The 16,640-nt window shown below is 45.3% G+C and overlaps 2 protein-coding genes across 2 annotated transcripts; one reads left to right on the forward strand and one right to left on the reverse strand.

Annotated features, from left to right (window-relative positions):
• Positions 1–1,128: 1,128 nt before the first annotated feature.
• Positions 1,129–5,615, reverse strand: LOC134290248 (uncharacterized protein K02A2.6-like). The gene has a single exon (XM_062857323.1). It carries the CDS (start codon positions 5,613–5,615, stop codon positions 1,302–1,304), a length of 4,314 nt encoding a protein of 1,437 aa, XP_062713307.1. The 3' UTR covers positions 1,129–1,301.
• A 6,958-nt stretch (positions 5,616–12,573) lies between these two features.
• On the forward strand, positions 12,574–13,344 carry LOC134290108 (uncharacterized protein C1orf131 homolog). Its single transcript, XM_062857144.1, has one exon. It carries the CDS (start codon positions 12,719–12,721, stop codon positions 13,325–13,327), a length of 609 nt encoding a protein of 202 aa, XP_062713128.1. The 5' UTR covers positions 12,574–12,718; the 3' UTR covers positions 13,328–13,344.
• Positions 13,345–16,640: the final 3,296 nt, after the last annotated feature.

Genomic DNA, 16,640 nt, shown 5'->3' on the forward strand with positions numbered 1-16,640 from the left:
CGCTCTTCAAGAGGCCCCATTTAAAAATACCCATTTATAAGTTGGGCCGCCCAACTTGAAAATGGGTATTTTTAAATGGGGCCTCTTGAAGAGCGACAGAGATAGCAATGAAAAAATGGGTATTCTGACGCGAGCGTGCACGGAGAAATCAAACTACCTAATTTTTGGATCGATTTTACTCAAAGCTGAGTATATCGAATAAACTAGTTACCCAAAATTAGGTTGTTTTCCCTCTTTCCCTCACCGATGTTGTCAAAAACAATCAGAGATGCATCTACCCAACGGGGGTCCTTGAGCCCAATAAGCCAATTTTGGGTAAATGCAGGTTTACTCAAATTTGGGTTGAATGAGGGGGGGGGGTCTTGGGTTGAATTTACCTACGCTTAAGTTAATGTTTTTTCTGGAGGTGAAGGCAATTTACCTAGTGTGAGTTTAATCGATTTACTCAAATTTGGCTTATTGGGCCCGAGACTAGGGGCAGGACAGATACAGCAAGAGTAACTCTGTTATAGAAGTGTTGCTCAGAATTCCTCAGGATTGCTCTGGATCACTCTGGTTTTCCTGAAGTGTTGCCTGATACCAGTGAAAAATCGAGCAGTCTTGCCTGATTTCCCGCTTCGTAGAGACGTTTCTGAATGGATTCGAGCAAAAAGAGTTACTCAGGATTGCTCAGAGTTACTCCGGATTGCACAGTGTCTTGCCCCTAGGCCCGAGATTGGGCCGAACTATGGGATTGCGTCAAAAGAACTCAATTTTGGGTAGTTTGGCGGCTCCGTGCATCAGCCATGTCGGCACCAGGCTTGTAAACATTCGACACTTTTCACTACCTTCGTTTCGTTGCCGCGGTCGTGTGTCAGCTTGCTTTGTTTCATTCGAGCGCGACCGCTACCTCTTACACACAACACGAGTGGCAGAACGGAGATCAATAAACAAAAAAGTGGATCAAATCAACGTCGTCTGACACGATGACATTTGTCTAATTCCAGCTTTTTGCAAGATTTCAGTCAATATTGATTAAGATTGGCATATTAGTTTATCCGTGTGTGATAAATCGATTACGACACATACATTTACCCAAAACAGCTCTCTTTATGGGAAAGACAGGAATAACAAAAACCGAACTGTTGTACTTCTTTATTCAAGGAAACTTAAGAACTAGAGAAAATTCTGACAATGCTGGGTATTTATAACCCGAGTTTGTTTACCCGTTGCTAAGGGTTACTACGGGTTGCTACCCAACATCAATTGTAATTCAAATTAATTCAATGATTGCTTTGATACTCTCCAACATTCCTCCCTTCTTATTTCCAGAACAGGTACGGCTCGAATCTTGAAGGCATACGGATCATCCTCTGAGGCCGAACCGAAGGAGGCTCTGGAATGGAACCGGTTGGTTGCTGGTCATCTTCATCCTGCTGCGAGTCGGATTGACTTGCTTCTACGTCGGAATGAGTTTGCTCGGAATGAGCCGAAACTACTTCATCTTCTTCAGATTCCTCATCGGCTGCCGGGTTGGCAGCTGCTTCGGATTGTGGTCGAACTTGACGAATTTCAGGCGCTGGTGGTCTTGTGGATTGCAGGCCAAACATGTCCACCAGAATTCCTAGCGGCGTCGAATCTTCTTCAATGGAAGCCTCTTCGCTGCAACGGAATTTGAGTTGGTTGGAGTGACTTCGGATGAGCTTCTTCCGTCGGTGCCAGTCGTCCAAGAGCACATTGTGATTGACACGTCCGATGACTTCGATGATTACGCCGGAAGCCCACTGCCACTTCGTGTTGCTCGTGTAGACCTTGGCGTAGACCTCGTCACCTTTCTTGAATTCACGTGGAACCGCACCATGTTTGCGATTGAACTGCTCGTCCTGGTGATGATTGCGGACCACGGGCTTCGGTTGATCGTGGTGTAGGAGATCCAGAACTGTCTTGATGTTCCGACCAAGCATCTGCTGCGAAGGTGTCCTTCCGTTTAGGACACGACTGGGGGTAGTCCTATATACCTGGAGGAAAGTCTGGAGCGTTTCGGAGATGTTCTCCCCCTCGTTGATTTTGCGTAATGACCTCTTCAAGGTGTCCACAAACCTTTCCGCCTGGCCATTGGACTGCGGGTGGTACGGCGAGATACGGAAATGCTGAACGCCGTTCTTCCTGCAGAAAGTCGCAAATTGCTCCGATGTGAATTGGGAGCCGTTGTCGGAAACGATGACGTTTGGAATACCAAAACGTGCGAACAGTTCATTCAGGAACTCGGTGACTGCTGATGTCGTCGGATTCCTCACGATGCAGATTTCTGGCCACTTGGAGAAAGCGTCCACAACTACCAGGAAGTGTAGACCGTTGAGCGGTCCAGCGAAGTCAATGTGGATTCGCTCCCAGGGAGATTGTGCGAGTGGCCACGATTGTAGCGGAACCTTGGGTGGCGTCTTGGAGTGGATCGAGCAGCTTTCACACCTCTTGACATAGTCAGCAATGTCGTCGTCTATCCTTGGCCAGTACACGTGGCTACGTGCAACAGCCTTCATACGCTCCATTCCCGGATGTCCTCTATGGAGTTGCTTGAGAATTCGTTGGTAGAAGCTTGCCGGAATCACCAGACGGTTGGACTTCATGATGCAGCCCTTCACCACCGACAGGGCATCTCGGTGCGCGAAGAATGGCCGAACTGCTGTGCTGGTGATGCTGTCCACGTTGGAGGGCCATCCACACTGGGTGTACTGGATCACTTGCTTGAGAACCGGGCACCGGGACGTAGCTTCTTGCACTGACTTGAATGTTACCGGTAGCGAGCTGATGGCTTCTTGAAGCGGTACCTCGACGTCATCTTCGAGTTGAATGGAAGCGATGATGAAATCCTCGTCGGGTTTGACGTGGCTGTCGATGAGACGAGAGAGTACGTCGGCGTATCCAAATTTCGTTGTGGAGACATACTCGATTTCGAAGTTGTAGCACAGAAGCGTCAGTGCCCATCGTTGGAGGCGGTTTGCCGTATGGACCGGAATTCCCTTTTTGTCACCGAAAATCCGCATAAGTGGCTGGTGATCTGTCTGGAGGGTGAACTTTCGTCCGAGCAGCATGCGATGGAATTTCGTAACGGCAAACACCAACGCAAGACCTTCCTTTTCGATTTGTCCATAATTTGCCTCTGCGGGGGTGAGAGAGCGGGATGCGTGGGCGACAGCTTTGAGCGAGCCGTCGGGAAACCTATGTAGAAGGCACGCACCTATTCCATATTGCGACGCGTCGGCCGCAACGATGATTTCCAATGCCGGATCGTAGTGCGTGAGTAGCAGATCCGACTGTAGCACTTCCTTGAATCGCTCGAATGACTTCTGGCACTCGGGGGACCACGTGAACTTGGCATCCTTCTTTAGCAGCGCGTCGAGTGGCCGCCGCAGTTGGTGCATCTCCTGGACAAACTTACCATAGAAATTTACAGCACCGAGGAACGAGCGCAGACCCGTGACATCCTTGGGAGGTGGCATCTTGACGATTGCTTCCACCTTGGACGGATCAGGATGGAGTCCGTCGGCATCTACGATGTGGGCAAGGTATTTGATCTGCAACTGAAGAAGGTTGCACTTTTCCTCGCGCAGAACGAAACCAAAAGCTTGAAGTCGTTGGAATAGAGCGGTGAGGTACTTGTGGTGCTCTTCTTGAGTTTTGCTGAACACCAGGACGTCATCCAAAAACGATTCCACTCCTTCGAGGTCGGCAATCATGCTGTTCATTAGCTGCTGGAAGGCCCCCGGTGCGGATTTCACACCAGGTGCGAGCCGGTTGAAGCGAAAGAGACCTCGATGCGTGTTGATTGTGAGGAGTTGCTTGGAGTCGTCGTCAACCTCCACTTGAAGGTAAGCATCACTGAGATCGATGATGCTGAAATAGCGGCAACCATTGAGCTTGCTAAAGATGTCATCCGGGACCGGCAGCGGGTAGTGGTTGGGTTCCAAGGCAGCGTTGAGTCCGGTTGAGTAGTCGGCACAGATTCGCACTTTTCCTCCGGGTTTCTTCACTGCGACAATTGGAGCAGCCCATGGCGAATATTCCACTGGCGTGATGATGTCCAGGGACTGGAGGCGGTCCAGTTCAGCTTCAATCTTCTCCATGGACGTGAATGGAACTGGTCTCTTCGGCTTGAAAACGGGTCTGGCTCCGGGCTTGAGATAAAGTCGCACCTTCATCTTCTTGCAGTGTCCGAGGCCGGGCTTGAACACATCAGGAAACGCTGCTTTGTACCGTTGAATCTGATCAGTTGGAGCAGCAACGTGGACCTGGTTGCAAATCGTTGATAACGGGGTGTCCCATAGACCGAATAGCTCGATCCAGTCCAGACCGAACAGGTTGATTGGGCTGTTGGTTACGTAGAACGTTGCTGTTTTAGTGACACATCCGAGCGTGACTGTCGATTGGAGTTCACCAAGTAGACGGAGCGGATCACCTGATGCCGTTTTCGCCGTCCGTGTGGTGGGAGTCAGCGTTGGTGCCCCCAGCTTCTTCCTCCACTGCTTCTTCGAGATGATCGTGATGTCCGACGCGGTGTCCAGCTGCAGGGTGGCTTGCGATCCGTCGATGTCCACTGCCAGGAACTTCCGGTTCGAGGAGCCATCTTCCTGGTTGATGCTGAAAACGCCGTTCACGTTCGTCTTCTTCTTACCTGCAGCCTTCGATGAGTAGCAGCTACAGTACCCCTCTTTGTGGCCGGTTTGCTTGCAGTCCCGACAAACGTGCTTCGTGTAGCTGCAGTCGCGGACGTAGTGCATTCCGCCACACTGCCAGCAGGGCGTCTTGGGGTGATCAGCTTTCGTTTTCTTCCTGTCCTTGGATCCAGATCTGGGCGGTGCGGATTTGCGCTGCTTGACTGCACAAATTGTACTCACCGATTTCTTCTGCTCCACCAAGGCAGTGTCGTGTTTGAGGTTTTGGAGGCGTTGGCACTCGGTGATGAGTGATTCCAGAGTGCATTCGCCTTCCGCATTTCCCTCGAGCTTGGAAAGGAGTCTCGTCCGGATGTCAGCGTCCTTGGAAGATCGTAACCCGCAGATGAAAATCAGGCTCTTGAATTGATCCGCCGTGATGTTGTTGAGGTCGAAATCTTCGCAGCACCTGTTGACCGTTCCAGCGTACGTCAGGAAATCGTCGGCGTCGTTCTTGGCCAACTGGAAGCACAGGTAGCGCTTGCTGAACAACGAGATCCGTACGCCGAAAAGCTCCTTCAGTTTCTTCACCGTCTCCTCGAATGTGTAGTCCCGGGGGTGGCTTGGCAGCACGAAATTGACGTACTTGTCGTGGACAAGCACACTGAGGCTCCGCAGCAGCAATCGCACTTTCGCAGCATCATCCAACTTCGCGCCGTCCTTCAGGAAGAGGTCTTCGTACTTCCGGTACCAACGGTCAAAAACGAGACCATTCTCTGGATCGTACACGAACTCCCGGATGTTGGAAGCCAGAGATTCGATGATGAATTCCGGACTGTCCGTGGGCCGATGGGAACCGTTTTCTTGAATGCCGAAACGTTCCATCATCTGCATCATCCGAGCGTTTTGTTCCGCCATCTGCCGATTCTGGTCCAGGATTTGCTGGTAGAGGTCTTGAATGTGGGCTTCTCCAGATTTTGCCATCCTGATTCTTGATTCAGCAGCTCTTCCTCCAGCGTTGGATTCGTTACTTCTCGTCGCCAAATGTTGTACTTCTTTATTCAAGGAAACTTAAGAACTAGAGAAAATTCTGACAATGCTGGGTATTTATAACCCGAGTTTGTTTACCCGTTGCTAAGGGTTACTACGGGTTGCTACCCAACATCAATTGTAATTCAAATTAATTCAATGATTGCTTTGATACTCTCCAACACGAACCATCTCCCAAAGACGCAATCGTGTTCAAGCGCATTCATTCGACATTTTTGTTCCGTACAGTAGTTTGATCGCTTGTGTTGCGAATGTTGGAGACAAAGGCAGCCGAATATCAACAAAAAGGTGTCAATGACTGTGATCGCCAACAAGACTGGTCGGCACACAGGGTAAAATAAATATTTTTTGACCAAAACCAATCACTCGGATTATTTGGATAAATGGTATACACTATTTTTATTTCGCTGGAAACCAGCAATATTTTGCTGGTTTTTGACAAGCTGTAAAACCAGTAATCCAATCAGCAAAATAATTCTTGCTGAGTTTTCAGCAATGCGTTTTGACAGCTTGTTTTGCTGATCGTTCAGCAATTTTGTCCGAGGTGGAGTCCAACCGGATTTTTTTTCCTTTTTTCTTTTCAATTGAAACAAACATTGATAAAAAATGTTCTTTATTACTAGATTTCCGTGTTTCTTTACCACAAACAGAAAGAATGCTCATCGAAGAAGTGGCGCATTGAATCTTAATGGTAAATACAACGAAATTTTTAACTTTTTTGGGGGAATTCCACGGGGAATTCTCAGGTCCTTCTGCTTGCGAAGTGTTTCGGACAAATTCGCGCAAAAAGTGATCATGAATATGTTATGTGTTTGACAGCACTTTTGCTGGTGTTTCAGCAGTGTCTTATTTTGCTGGCTCTTCAGTTATCATTGCTGCATTTACGGCAACCTATAGTTTGCTGATACCTAGGCTGATACCCTCCCAGCAATTTATTTTGCTGGATGGAAAAATCGAAATTTGGTGCGTATGGTTCGAATCACTGCACTGTTTTGTTTTTGAATGGGATTTTGACATATCCTGGCATGGTGTTTAGAAAATTTCACTAAGAGTGAAAGAGAAGGAGAAAACTTCGTGCAGAGCCCTACCCGGATAAAAACTAACCATAGGGTGTATGGTGAAAACCATTTCTGCACCGTACAGTGTACCAGCTACAATAAAGTGTATTGTGATGAAATGGTTCGCTATACCATACATTTACATTGGATTTTTATGTAACAATATATTATACTGTTTTTCTTACGTTTGAACCATTCACTTTTCCGAAACATTATTTTTCCGTGAATTTTTAATTATTTCTGGTGTTCGATTTGAATAGGTCGTATGTTTGCTGTGATTCATATGCAGATTCGACCTATTCAAATCGAACACCAGATTTATTCAGTTTAACATTTTTTCCGTGCTTTGTTTTGTTGATGTTTGTGATTTTTTTGATGCAAAGGAAAGCTTTCATAGGAAAGAGAAAAAAGTGAATAAGTTGAAACATCAATTGGCTTCTAGATTGGCTTCTTTAGCGGTGTTGAGATAATTCCATATTCAGAATCTGCATGTCAAACTTAGCCGAAATCCAAAATTTCATTAATTTTGGTGCACGGGAACTTATTTAAAAATCAATTTGAAGTTTGTATGGGAGCGATTTGACGATTCACCCCTCGTCGGATTTTGTACTGGGTTGAGCTGTCAAGCAGTTGCCCACCCGAATAGCAAAATACCCTTTGTCATAATGTCCAAACAGTAAGTTCATTTCATCCGTCAAGGTAACTTTATCTCAAACAGCTAATTGTATGTTGAACAATAAGGAACAGATTACCAGACACTATAAATGACAGTTTGTGTAATCCATGCCAAGCAGTAACACTATATCATACTATTCAGGCATTGTCGAATTATATAAAGGTACAAATTCCTACACAATGGTAGCAATATATCACCACAGTCTGTCAAATGGTTAGCTACTCTATTAGCGCAGTACACTTACATCTATACATCTCACTATTCATTACTTTTTCTCAACACTTTAGCAAACAGTTGTACATATTTGTATTGATGAGAGGCACCAATGTTTATTTTTCTTTGCAAAGTGCCAAACTACTAATGAAAAAAAGCAAAAAAAAAAAAGATTTCGCAACCATGACCGGTAACCGGTTGGCTAATCCGGCTGAAAAGGGGACATATTCCGCCATAACAGCACTTTCTCGGAAGCGGAGTCGATCTACAATGCTGCCTTGACCTGGAGTAGAATCGAAGGTAAGTTTTTGTTTCTCAACTGGATGATTTTGAACTAATTTCCCGTGTTCTTTACAGGTTTCAGGTCGCAAAAACTTAATATCATCTCGTTCCCTGCAGCCGCTTGAGGAAAACGCCAAACGATTCCAGCACTTCCATCCATAGGGGAAAGCAAAGGCTAGCGAGTTTTGTTGAGATATTGCTGGGGCGGCCTCCGGAAGAATGCTGCTGGAGTATACGGAAACAATCAAGAGGAACTGGCTATCAAGCTCCGAAGAGGGATCCATGAATGAGGTAAACGGATGAAGTGCATATCAGTACCGCGATTTGAAAAACTGATCGGCTCAAGTAGCAGCAGCCAGCCCATACATCTGGATCCAGGAACGATTTATTCAGCGGAAGTCGGAGGTGTTTTTAAATTACATTAGAATGTGTTTAATGACTGCAATCAGGTGAAATATCCATCCAGTACGACACACTCTGACGGAGAGAGAGAGAGGGGTTCTAAATGGTGAGGGGTGGTGGAGTCGGGAAATTAAAATATGCCATGGATTTTTTTTAGAGTTATTGTACATGAATTAAAATATTTCTAGACGTATTCACTTGTTTCATTGATTCTTATTTAATTTGCTACCTTTTTTCTTACTATTAATACAAAAGAACAGTACAAAATAGTGTACATAACTAAATATGTACAATACGGTTTACAGGTATTCTACAGTGAATAACCATAAATCACCAGTATAACATACATTATTCACTTTTCTTCCAAATTTATGGTTCAACTGTTCTCTAAACATATGCTATGCAGTGAATTGTACGAAAAACTGGATAATATATTGAACGTATCCTTTACTGTATAGCGAAAATTTTGTTCGAGAAAACGAGCGATTTTTTATGGTAACCAATCTTAACCGCCTATTCTACATACTGTAAATTTCCGGCTTACCATTTCTCAAACTGGCAAATCTATACATAGAATGGTTATCTTACTGTTATCTCGGACAGTCTGAGAATTGGTTAAAAGACAATTGCTTATGGTCATCCACAGTATGAGATACGATACATTAACAGTTCGTGATTATGCGGGCAGCTGTCAAAATGTGATTTGAAAAAATCTCTTTGAAATTGATTTTAGGTATCGAAATAAAGTTCAAAAAATCTGAAAAAATCATGGTGGCTCAGAAAAAGTTGCTCTTTCGTTTAAATATAAAAAATCATTGATTTTTTCTAAATTTAAAAACCCAATTGAAAATCAATAACATGTTTAAATCAGTGGTAAACCAAATGTCCTATTCTAAGAACAGCAGGTCCAAGCAGGGGTCCAAGCTAGGGGCAAGACACTGTGCAATCCGGAGTAACTCTGAGCAATCCTGAGTAACTCTTTTTGCTCGAATCCATTCAGAAACGTCTCTACGAAGCGGGAAGTCAGGCAAGACTGCTCGATTTTTCACTGGTATCAGGCAACACTTCAGGAAAACCAGAGTGATCCAGAGCAATCCTGAGGAATTCTGAGCAACACTTCTATAACAGAGTTACTCTTGCTGTATCTGTCCTGCCCCTAGGGTCCAAGCTAGGGGCAGGACAGATACAGCAAGAGTAACTCTGTTATAGAAGTGTTGCTCAGAATTCCTCAGGATTGCTCTGGATCACTCTGGTTTTCCTGAAGTGTTGCCTGATACCAGAGAAAAATCGAGCAGTCTTGCCTGATTTCCCGCTTCGTAGAGACGTTTCTGAATGGATTCGAGCAAAAAGAGTTACTCAGGATTGCTCAGAGTTACTCCGGATTGCACAGTGTCTTGCCCCTAGGGTCCAAGAGATATGGCGGGCTAGGTGTGTAGAGTGCGATGAGAGAAATACGAATGTAGGCAAACCCGGAATGATGCAGGTCAGATTACCGTAAATCAGTGGATGAGTTCAACACTATTATTTCTGTATTTGCATTTAGGGGAATTTTCTCCTCTTCTCTCATGTGAACTTGCCTTCGACCACAATCGAATCAAATGCGATTGACAAACTTTATCTTTGACGTAGAGCCATCTTTAACACATGGACTGGACTGAACACTGAAATGACTTTTAATATAGGTTCGTCTGCGGGTTCGCTTTTTAACCTAACTTATACTTGAATCGAACTTGACAGTTTTCTCATGAGTTTTTATGTATTTCCGTGTATTTCAAACTTTAGTCAAACTGGAGCCTCAATATTGCAATAACGGTTAAGCACGCTGTAATGATACTTATGTACCTCGTCACCCACTTCATGCAACTACATTAGTGGTCTAATAATACTTAGCGCGCTCGGCATAGTTCCATCATGCCGCTCAAAGTGTTGTCACAAATAATGCTTAGTTTGCGAAACCCGGTTATCTGGCTGGTGGGGCATGGGAGCCTAAGCTTCAACTGTTAATGCAATCAGAGACTACTCAGACCTCGACTCAGACTTGGACGTGGGCGATCCAATATATGAAGGGTTATCCAAAACGCTCTGGAGAATTCCCAAAGCGTATCTCATAATGCTAGTAAGCCTGAGATGCCATTAACAGGAGGAAAATGACAAGATAATATAACATTATATGGTTTATGTAATGTAAACCAATACAACATAACAAAAGAGAACCATTCCAAAACCATTTAATTAAATGTATAACCAGTACTGAAACTACAATTAAAAACAATATATTTACGGTACATTTTATTGTTTGAAACCATATGTGTACCATACAATGTACGGTTTATTAAAACCCACGTATCAGTATTTCGAACAATTCATTTACAATATAATGTATGGTTTTGCAAAAAAATATATATGGAGAAAAATATTTTTTTATATTGTTACGATACTTAACCACCCGTATAGTATATTGTAAAAATCTTATTTACAATTTACTGTATGGTGTTTACATTACATTTTATTGATTTTGTATTTTTATTTTTACAGTAGTGTCTATTGTAAAAATATGGTTTTAAATAGTACTGTTACAATACAACGTTCGGTTTTTCTACTGTATTTTTTATTCGGGTATACGATATTGTATTTTTTACCTGAGCAGCGGCGACGTGTGGCCCGGATAAAAACTAACCATAGGGTGTTTGGTGAAAACAGCAGTGTACCAGCTACAATACCAGCATGAATACGGATTCCCGACGAGATCCCCCAATAAATTGATACGATTGATCAAGGCGACGATGGAACGAGTGATGTGCGTAGTTCGAGTATCAGAGACACTCTCGAGTCCCTTCGAATCTCGCAGAGGGTTACGGCATTCAAGGTGATGGTCTTTCGTGCTTGCTGTTCAACATTGCTTTAGAGGGTGTAATCAGGAGAGCGGGAATAAACACGAGTGGAACGATTTTCACTCAGAAATAAAAGTATACACGGAATTACTATTATTTATGCATTTTGTATCCGCATCTCTCTCACTCTCTTTCTGTTTTCATGCTATCCGCTGCTTCGTCTTGGTTGACAAATCACTTCGCTTCAACCCAGGCTAAACGGCAGATAGCATGAAAACAGAAAGAGAGTGAGAGAGATGCGAATACAAAATGCATAAATAATAGTAATTCCATGTATACTTTTATTTCTGAGTGTTCACGAAGTCCGTTCAGCTGCTTGGTTTCGCTGATAATATTGTACGTGCAGTTGAATCCCGGAATTTTCGACTAGCGAAGTTGGATTTTTCTCCAAATCCGTGCGTCGGACCTAACTTCGGAAGTGGAGCGCTGTATAGCGGACAAGGTTTACTATACAGCGCATCACTTCCGAAGTTAGGTCCGACGCATAGATTTGGAGAAAAATCCAACTTCGCTAGTCGAAAACTCCGATTTTCAACTAAATTGAGAGTATTGATACATATTATTGCTCGTAAATTTGAAACGACGGCGGAAACGTACATCCGACTAAAGAATGAAGCCAGGCGAATCGGATTAGTCATTAATGTGTCGAAGACAAAGTACATGATGGCAAAGGGCTCCAGGGAGGAATCACCGCGCCCGTAACCCGAAATTTTTATCGACGGTGATGAAAACGAGGCGGTTTCGTGTACTTGGGCTTACTGGAGACCTAGCTGGAGACCGCCGGCAACGACACCAGCAGAGAAATTCAGAGGCGCATCGTGGCAGGAAATCGTGCTTACTTTGGACTCCGCCTAGAGGCAAGACACTGTGAATTCCGGAGCAACTCTGAGCAATCCTGAGTAACTCTTGAAAGAACCCAATTCAACAGAAAAAAGGCCGGTTGGGATCCCCGGAGACACCATCGTAACCTTCCCTTGTGAGCACATCTTTACTGTAAAGTGTCTCGAGTATACCAAAGTGGCGAATCCCTGGTCGTTTTGACAGGTCTCCTGCTCGATTGGAACTATTGAGTTGTCTAAAAAAAGTCTCACGAAACCTACTGCAAGCCTATCCATATACGTAAGAACAAAAGATGTTTACAAAGTTCTTACAGATAGATTAACACGGGAAATCTGAACACAAACCACTACCACACAGGAATTTGGATTGGTCAATGGGGATGACAGCAAATCGGCTGTTCCAATTTTGACGTTTCTCCTCTTTGTTATTCCAGACTCGTTACTTTACTGTACAGATTCGGTGCAGTGTATAAGAAGACCCTTCAGTAACTTCAGTAACATTTGAAAGACTTTTTTTGTTAACTGTTGTCAAAATACTATTGTGTTTACATTCATGTGAAACAAAACATCAAAAAGCATGCATGGCATGTTCGTGTATTTCAGTTAAATTTATTTGGAACTCAAGTATCTGCAGTGGAATTTAACATAATCAATCAACAGAACATTGGACAATTCAATGGCTTCCGCGGACTTTGTGCCAATACAAACCAAAGCATCATTACTGCGGAAACGACCCCAGCAGGATGACTTCCAGGTAACCGTGTTCGAGCCCAAAAAAGCAAAAGCGAACAGACCCAAAATTTTCCGGCCACTATCTCAACCGGAATCCGGCGATAAACCTGATGGCGAAGAGGATGAGGCAGAGGAAGGCATCGATGACATTTTTTCGGAAGCCCGGCGCCGGAAGCGAAAAACCAAGAAAGAAGATCCCCAGGTATTCGACATCAGCCGAGCTCGCAAGGAGGTAATCAACTACGGCATCAGCGGGCTGGATCGTGACACCAAACTGGAAGCCAAAGTGGCCCTGGCGGTCAAGCTGGGAGCAAAACCACCGAAGAACCCGTACCGCAACTATAAGGAACTGCTGGAGGAACGAAAGCGCGAGAAGCAGGAAACCGATCGGGAAAGTCGCCGGCGGAAGGGCCAGAGCTATGGGGCGGCTCGATCCTACCAGCAGCAGAAACAACGCGCACGGGACAAGGCCAGCAATCCGAACAGCGTGACGAGGCATTACGGGGTGGTCAATCCGAAGATGGACGACCGGAAGAAGCGAAAGGGCAAATGAATGCGAGGATAATGTAAGTTTTGATTTTTTTTATTTATAGATGACGTCCTTTTTGATATACCTAGTCCGCATTCTACTTGGCGTAACGCGTCCACTGCGGTAGAGCTTACTTTTCAGCTTCTCTCTAGATCCGTATGTCTTGGGTAGACTCGATTATGCATTGAAAAGTTTTTGAAATCACCTTTTCCGATGGTAAGGGTCCGCCAGACAACTCCAATTCAAGGTGTAAAACGACCTGTGTCGAGCAATGAATGATATAGAGGGTGAAAAAAGATACTCCATCGATAACGGACTCTGGGGGGCATCAATACACCCCTCCTAATAATTTGTCCCTTACCGCGTTAATACAGGGCTCTGGCGTGGTTAACCCTTTTTTTCTCGTGCTACTCGTGGGATTCCAATAAATAGCTTAAATGAAATAGATTTAGTAGCGATAGTGGCGTGGATAATTTATTCGCAAGAATATAGCGGTAATCATACCATCTATCAGGGCTGCGGCAACATACGCGAGCTGGGAGCAGCTTTTTGCGTGATGAGGGACGCATTCTACGCGTAGCTAAAACATGAGCACGATCCCTACCCAAGCCACGACATCATGATCATAATAAAATTCAAAGGGAGCCTAAACGTTCGGGTACGCCAGGAGGAAGAATTCAGACCGACGATTGGAAAGTTCAGCGCCCACCAGCTGACGAACGAAATCGATTTTGCTGCCTCCAACAACATAGTCATTCGTAGCACCCTTTCCTACACAGTCTTCTTTCTGGAGATAACCTGCAGACGAAATCGGAAGCGTTATCGACGTCAAGACTTGTCGTAGCGCTAACAGCGACTCCGATTACTCAGGCTTATTCTGCGCGGCGTGTGAGGTGAGACGAGTCGAATGAGGTGACAAATGTCGACTCGCCCCATTTGATTTACATTAGTCGTCTCACGTCACGTGAAACAAAACCACCTGTCTCACCTCACACGCCGCGCAGAATAAGCCTGACTATCTTTTGATGGTCAAAATGCGCCCAACTTTCCGTCATCAATAATGTACGGTACCGACGACCGCCACGATACAACCTAAAGCGACTGAAGTAACCAGATGTCGCCTCAGCATACTCGGGTCTCGACGCTGCGTTTCCAGACAAGGGAGAACTCGATGTGGCCCCTGCTGAAGTACAGTAAAAGCAGTCGTGAACTCTATAGGGTACGTGGAAGGGAGTCGACGGAACGAATGGTTTGACTCGACGAGGAGTGCAGAGCGATTTCGGACAAGAACGAAGTGCGGGTTGTAATGCTGCAGTAAGAATCCGGCAGAACAAGAACTACAAATAGAAGTGAAAACATCAGACCCGCCTCTTTCAGGAGACGAAAAAAAGCGCTGGGCTGAACAAGGGAGTGCGAGTCTTTGAAACTGCAGTGCTGAGCCGTTGCCGAGAAACACGGAAGTTCTACCAGAAACTCAACGCATCCCGCAACGGCTTCGTGCCGCGAGTCGGAATGTATGATGGAGATCGAAGCAACACGATGGTTAATGCACCAATCATAGTAATTTTAAGAATTTGAACTGGAAATCAATAGTCTTGTTCAACGACACAGGTCGAAGTTGCTGCATCTTGCTCTTAGCCATTTGTCATCAAACGGGTAAGAGCGGGATGCAGCAACTTCGAGCAAGTTCAACCTACGTCGTTGAACAGGACTAACCAAATGGGTTTCATTCACGGTTTCATTCCTCTCCTAGAGGTTATGGGCCGTTGTTAGAGACGTTAGTAACGAAAATCAACAAAATCAAGAGTGAACGATTAGGAATCCAGAAGCTCAACGAAGGAAACTACGGCGTTTGGAAGACCAAGGTGGACTTCCTCCTCATTCGGGAGGAATTGTGGCTGGTGCGGAAACGGTGAAAGACGAAGCTAATCCGGCAAGCGAGGCTGCCAGGGCAGCGTGGATCAGTGGTGACCAGAAGGCTCGGGCGACGATAGGCCTCCTGCTGGAGGATAACCAGCTGAACCTGATCAAGGACTGCAAGACGGCAAAAGCGTCCTGGGAGAAGCTACGGGGACATTACGAGAAGCTAAAACTAATACGTCCAAACACGGCGTGTGTATGGGAAAAGTTTATAACAAAAAAATGGGCATCGTCAAATTTTTCGCCATTCAAAAAAAGAGGCTATCAGCTTTCATTTGCAGGGTCCCTCAAAAAAATCCACCGAGGGATCCCGAACAACTTTTTCAGAATACTGTTTTTCCTCATACAAAATGAACGGTTCCAAATTAATCCCTATTTCTACTTAACAAACATACCCAATTTTTGTATGAAAAAGTTCCCCCGATGGAATATTTCGATGTTGGGCTTGAATGAAAGTTGGTAGCGTCAACTTTCACGTAACGTAAAAATTAGCGATGCTCATTTTTTTGTAATAAATTTATTCTACCAGACACACCGTGCCAAAGTGTTCATGCTCAAGCGGATCTGCGACAAGCGCTACTCCGACGGCGAGGACATCGAGCGGCACATTTTCGAGATGGAAGACCTGTTTGAGCGAAAGAAGCAATATCCGTCCCTGAAAGAGAAGCATACCCCAGAGCAAACTTCATCGTGAGACACGAAGCCAACCACGGGAGCGAGCTGCGGCTCGTCAAGAAACCCGGAAGAAGCTGCAGTACTCTTTCCTCACAACGGGGTCGAAAGCGAAGTCGAATACGTGGATCATCGATTCAGGCGCAACGTCGTACATTGTCTGCGAACCGGGGAAGTTTCCTGGAGCTCGACGACAGCAGCAAGCAGGACGTGGTTTTAGCCGACGGTACTACGACGAAAGCGGAAAGAATCGGTTCGTGCCAGGTGATCGTACTTTCTCCAGCGCGTAGGCTATCGGCAGTAACCCTCAAGGATGTGCTGCTGGTGCCGGAATTCGATTCGAACCTGGTTTCGGTGAAGACGCTGGTCATACGTTCCGAGAGCGATTCGCTGCAAATGGATTTTCAAGAAGAAGACGGACGAGAGCAGAGGCATCATCCGCTACAAAGCCAGACTTGTGGCACAAGACTTCAATCAGCAGTACAGGACCGACTACGACAAGATGTTTGCGCCAGTTGCCAAGCAAAACACTTTTCGGACGCGGTTGAGGTGTCGCCGCCTGGCAAGGTATGTTAGTCAAACACGTCGACGTGAAGACGGCGTATTTGCATGGAGAGCTTAAGGAGACCAACTTCATAAAACAGCCGAAGGGGATCCAAAGCGGTACCGGAAACGAGTTATGCCTATTACGATAAAGCATCTATGGACTCAAGCAGATCGGGACGTTTTGAAGCAGCTTGGATAC

This window comes from Aedes albopictus, chromosome 3 (assembly GCF_035046485.1).
Source record: "Aedes albopictus strain Foshan chromosome 3, AalbF5, whole genome shotgun sequence".
Lineage (NCBI taxonomy): Eukaryota > Metazoa > Arthropoda > Insecta > Diptera > Culicidae > Aedes > Aedes albopictus.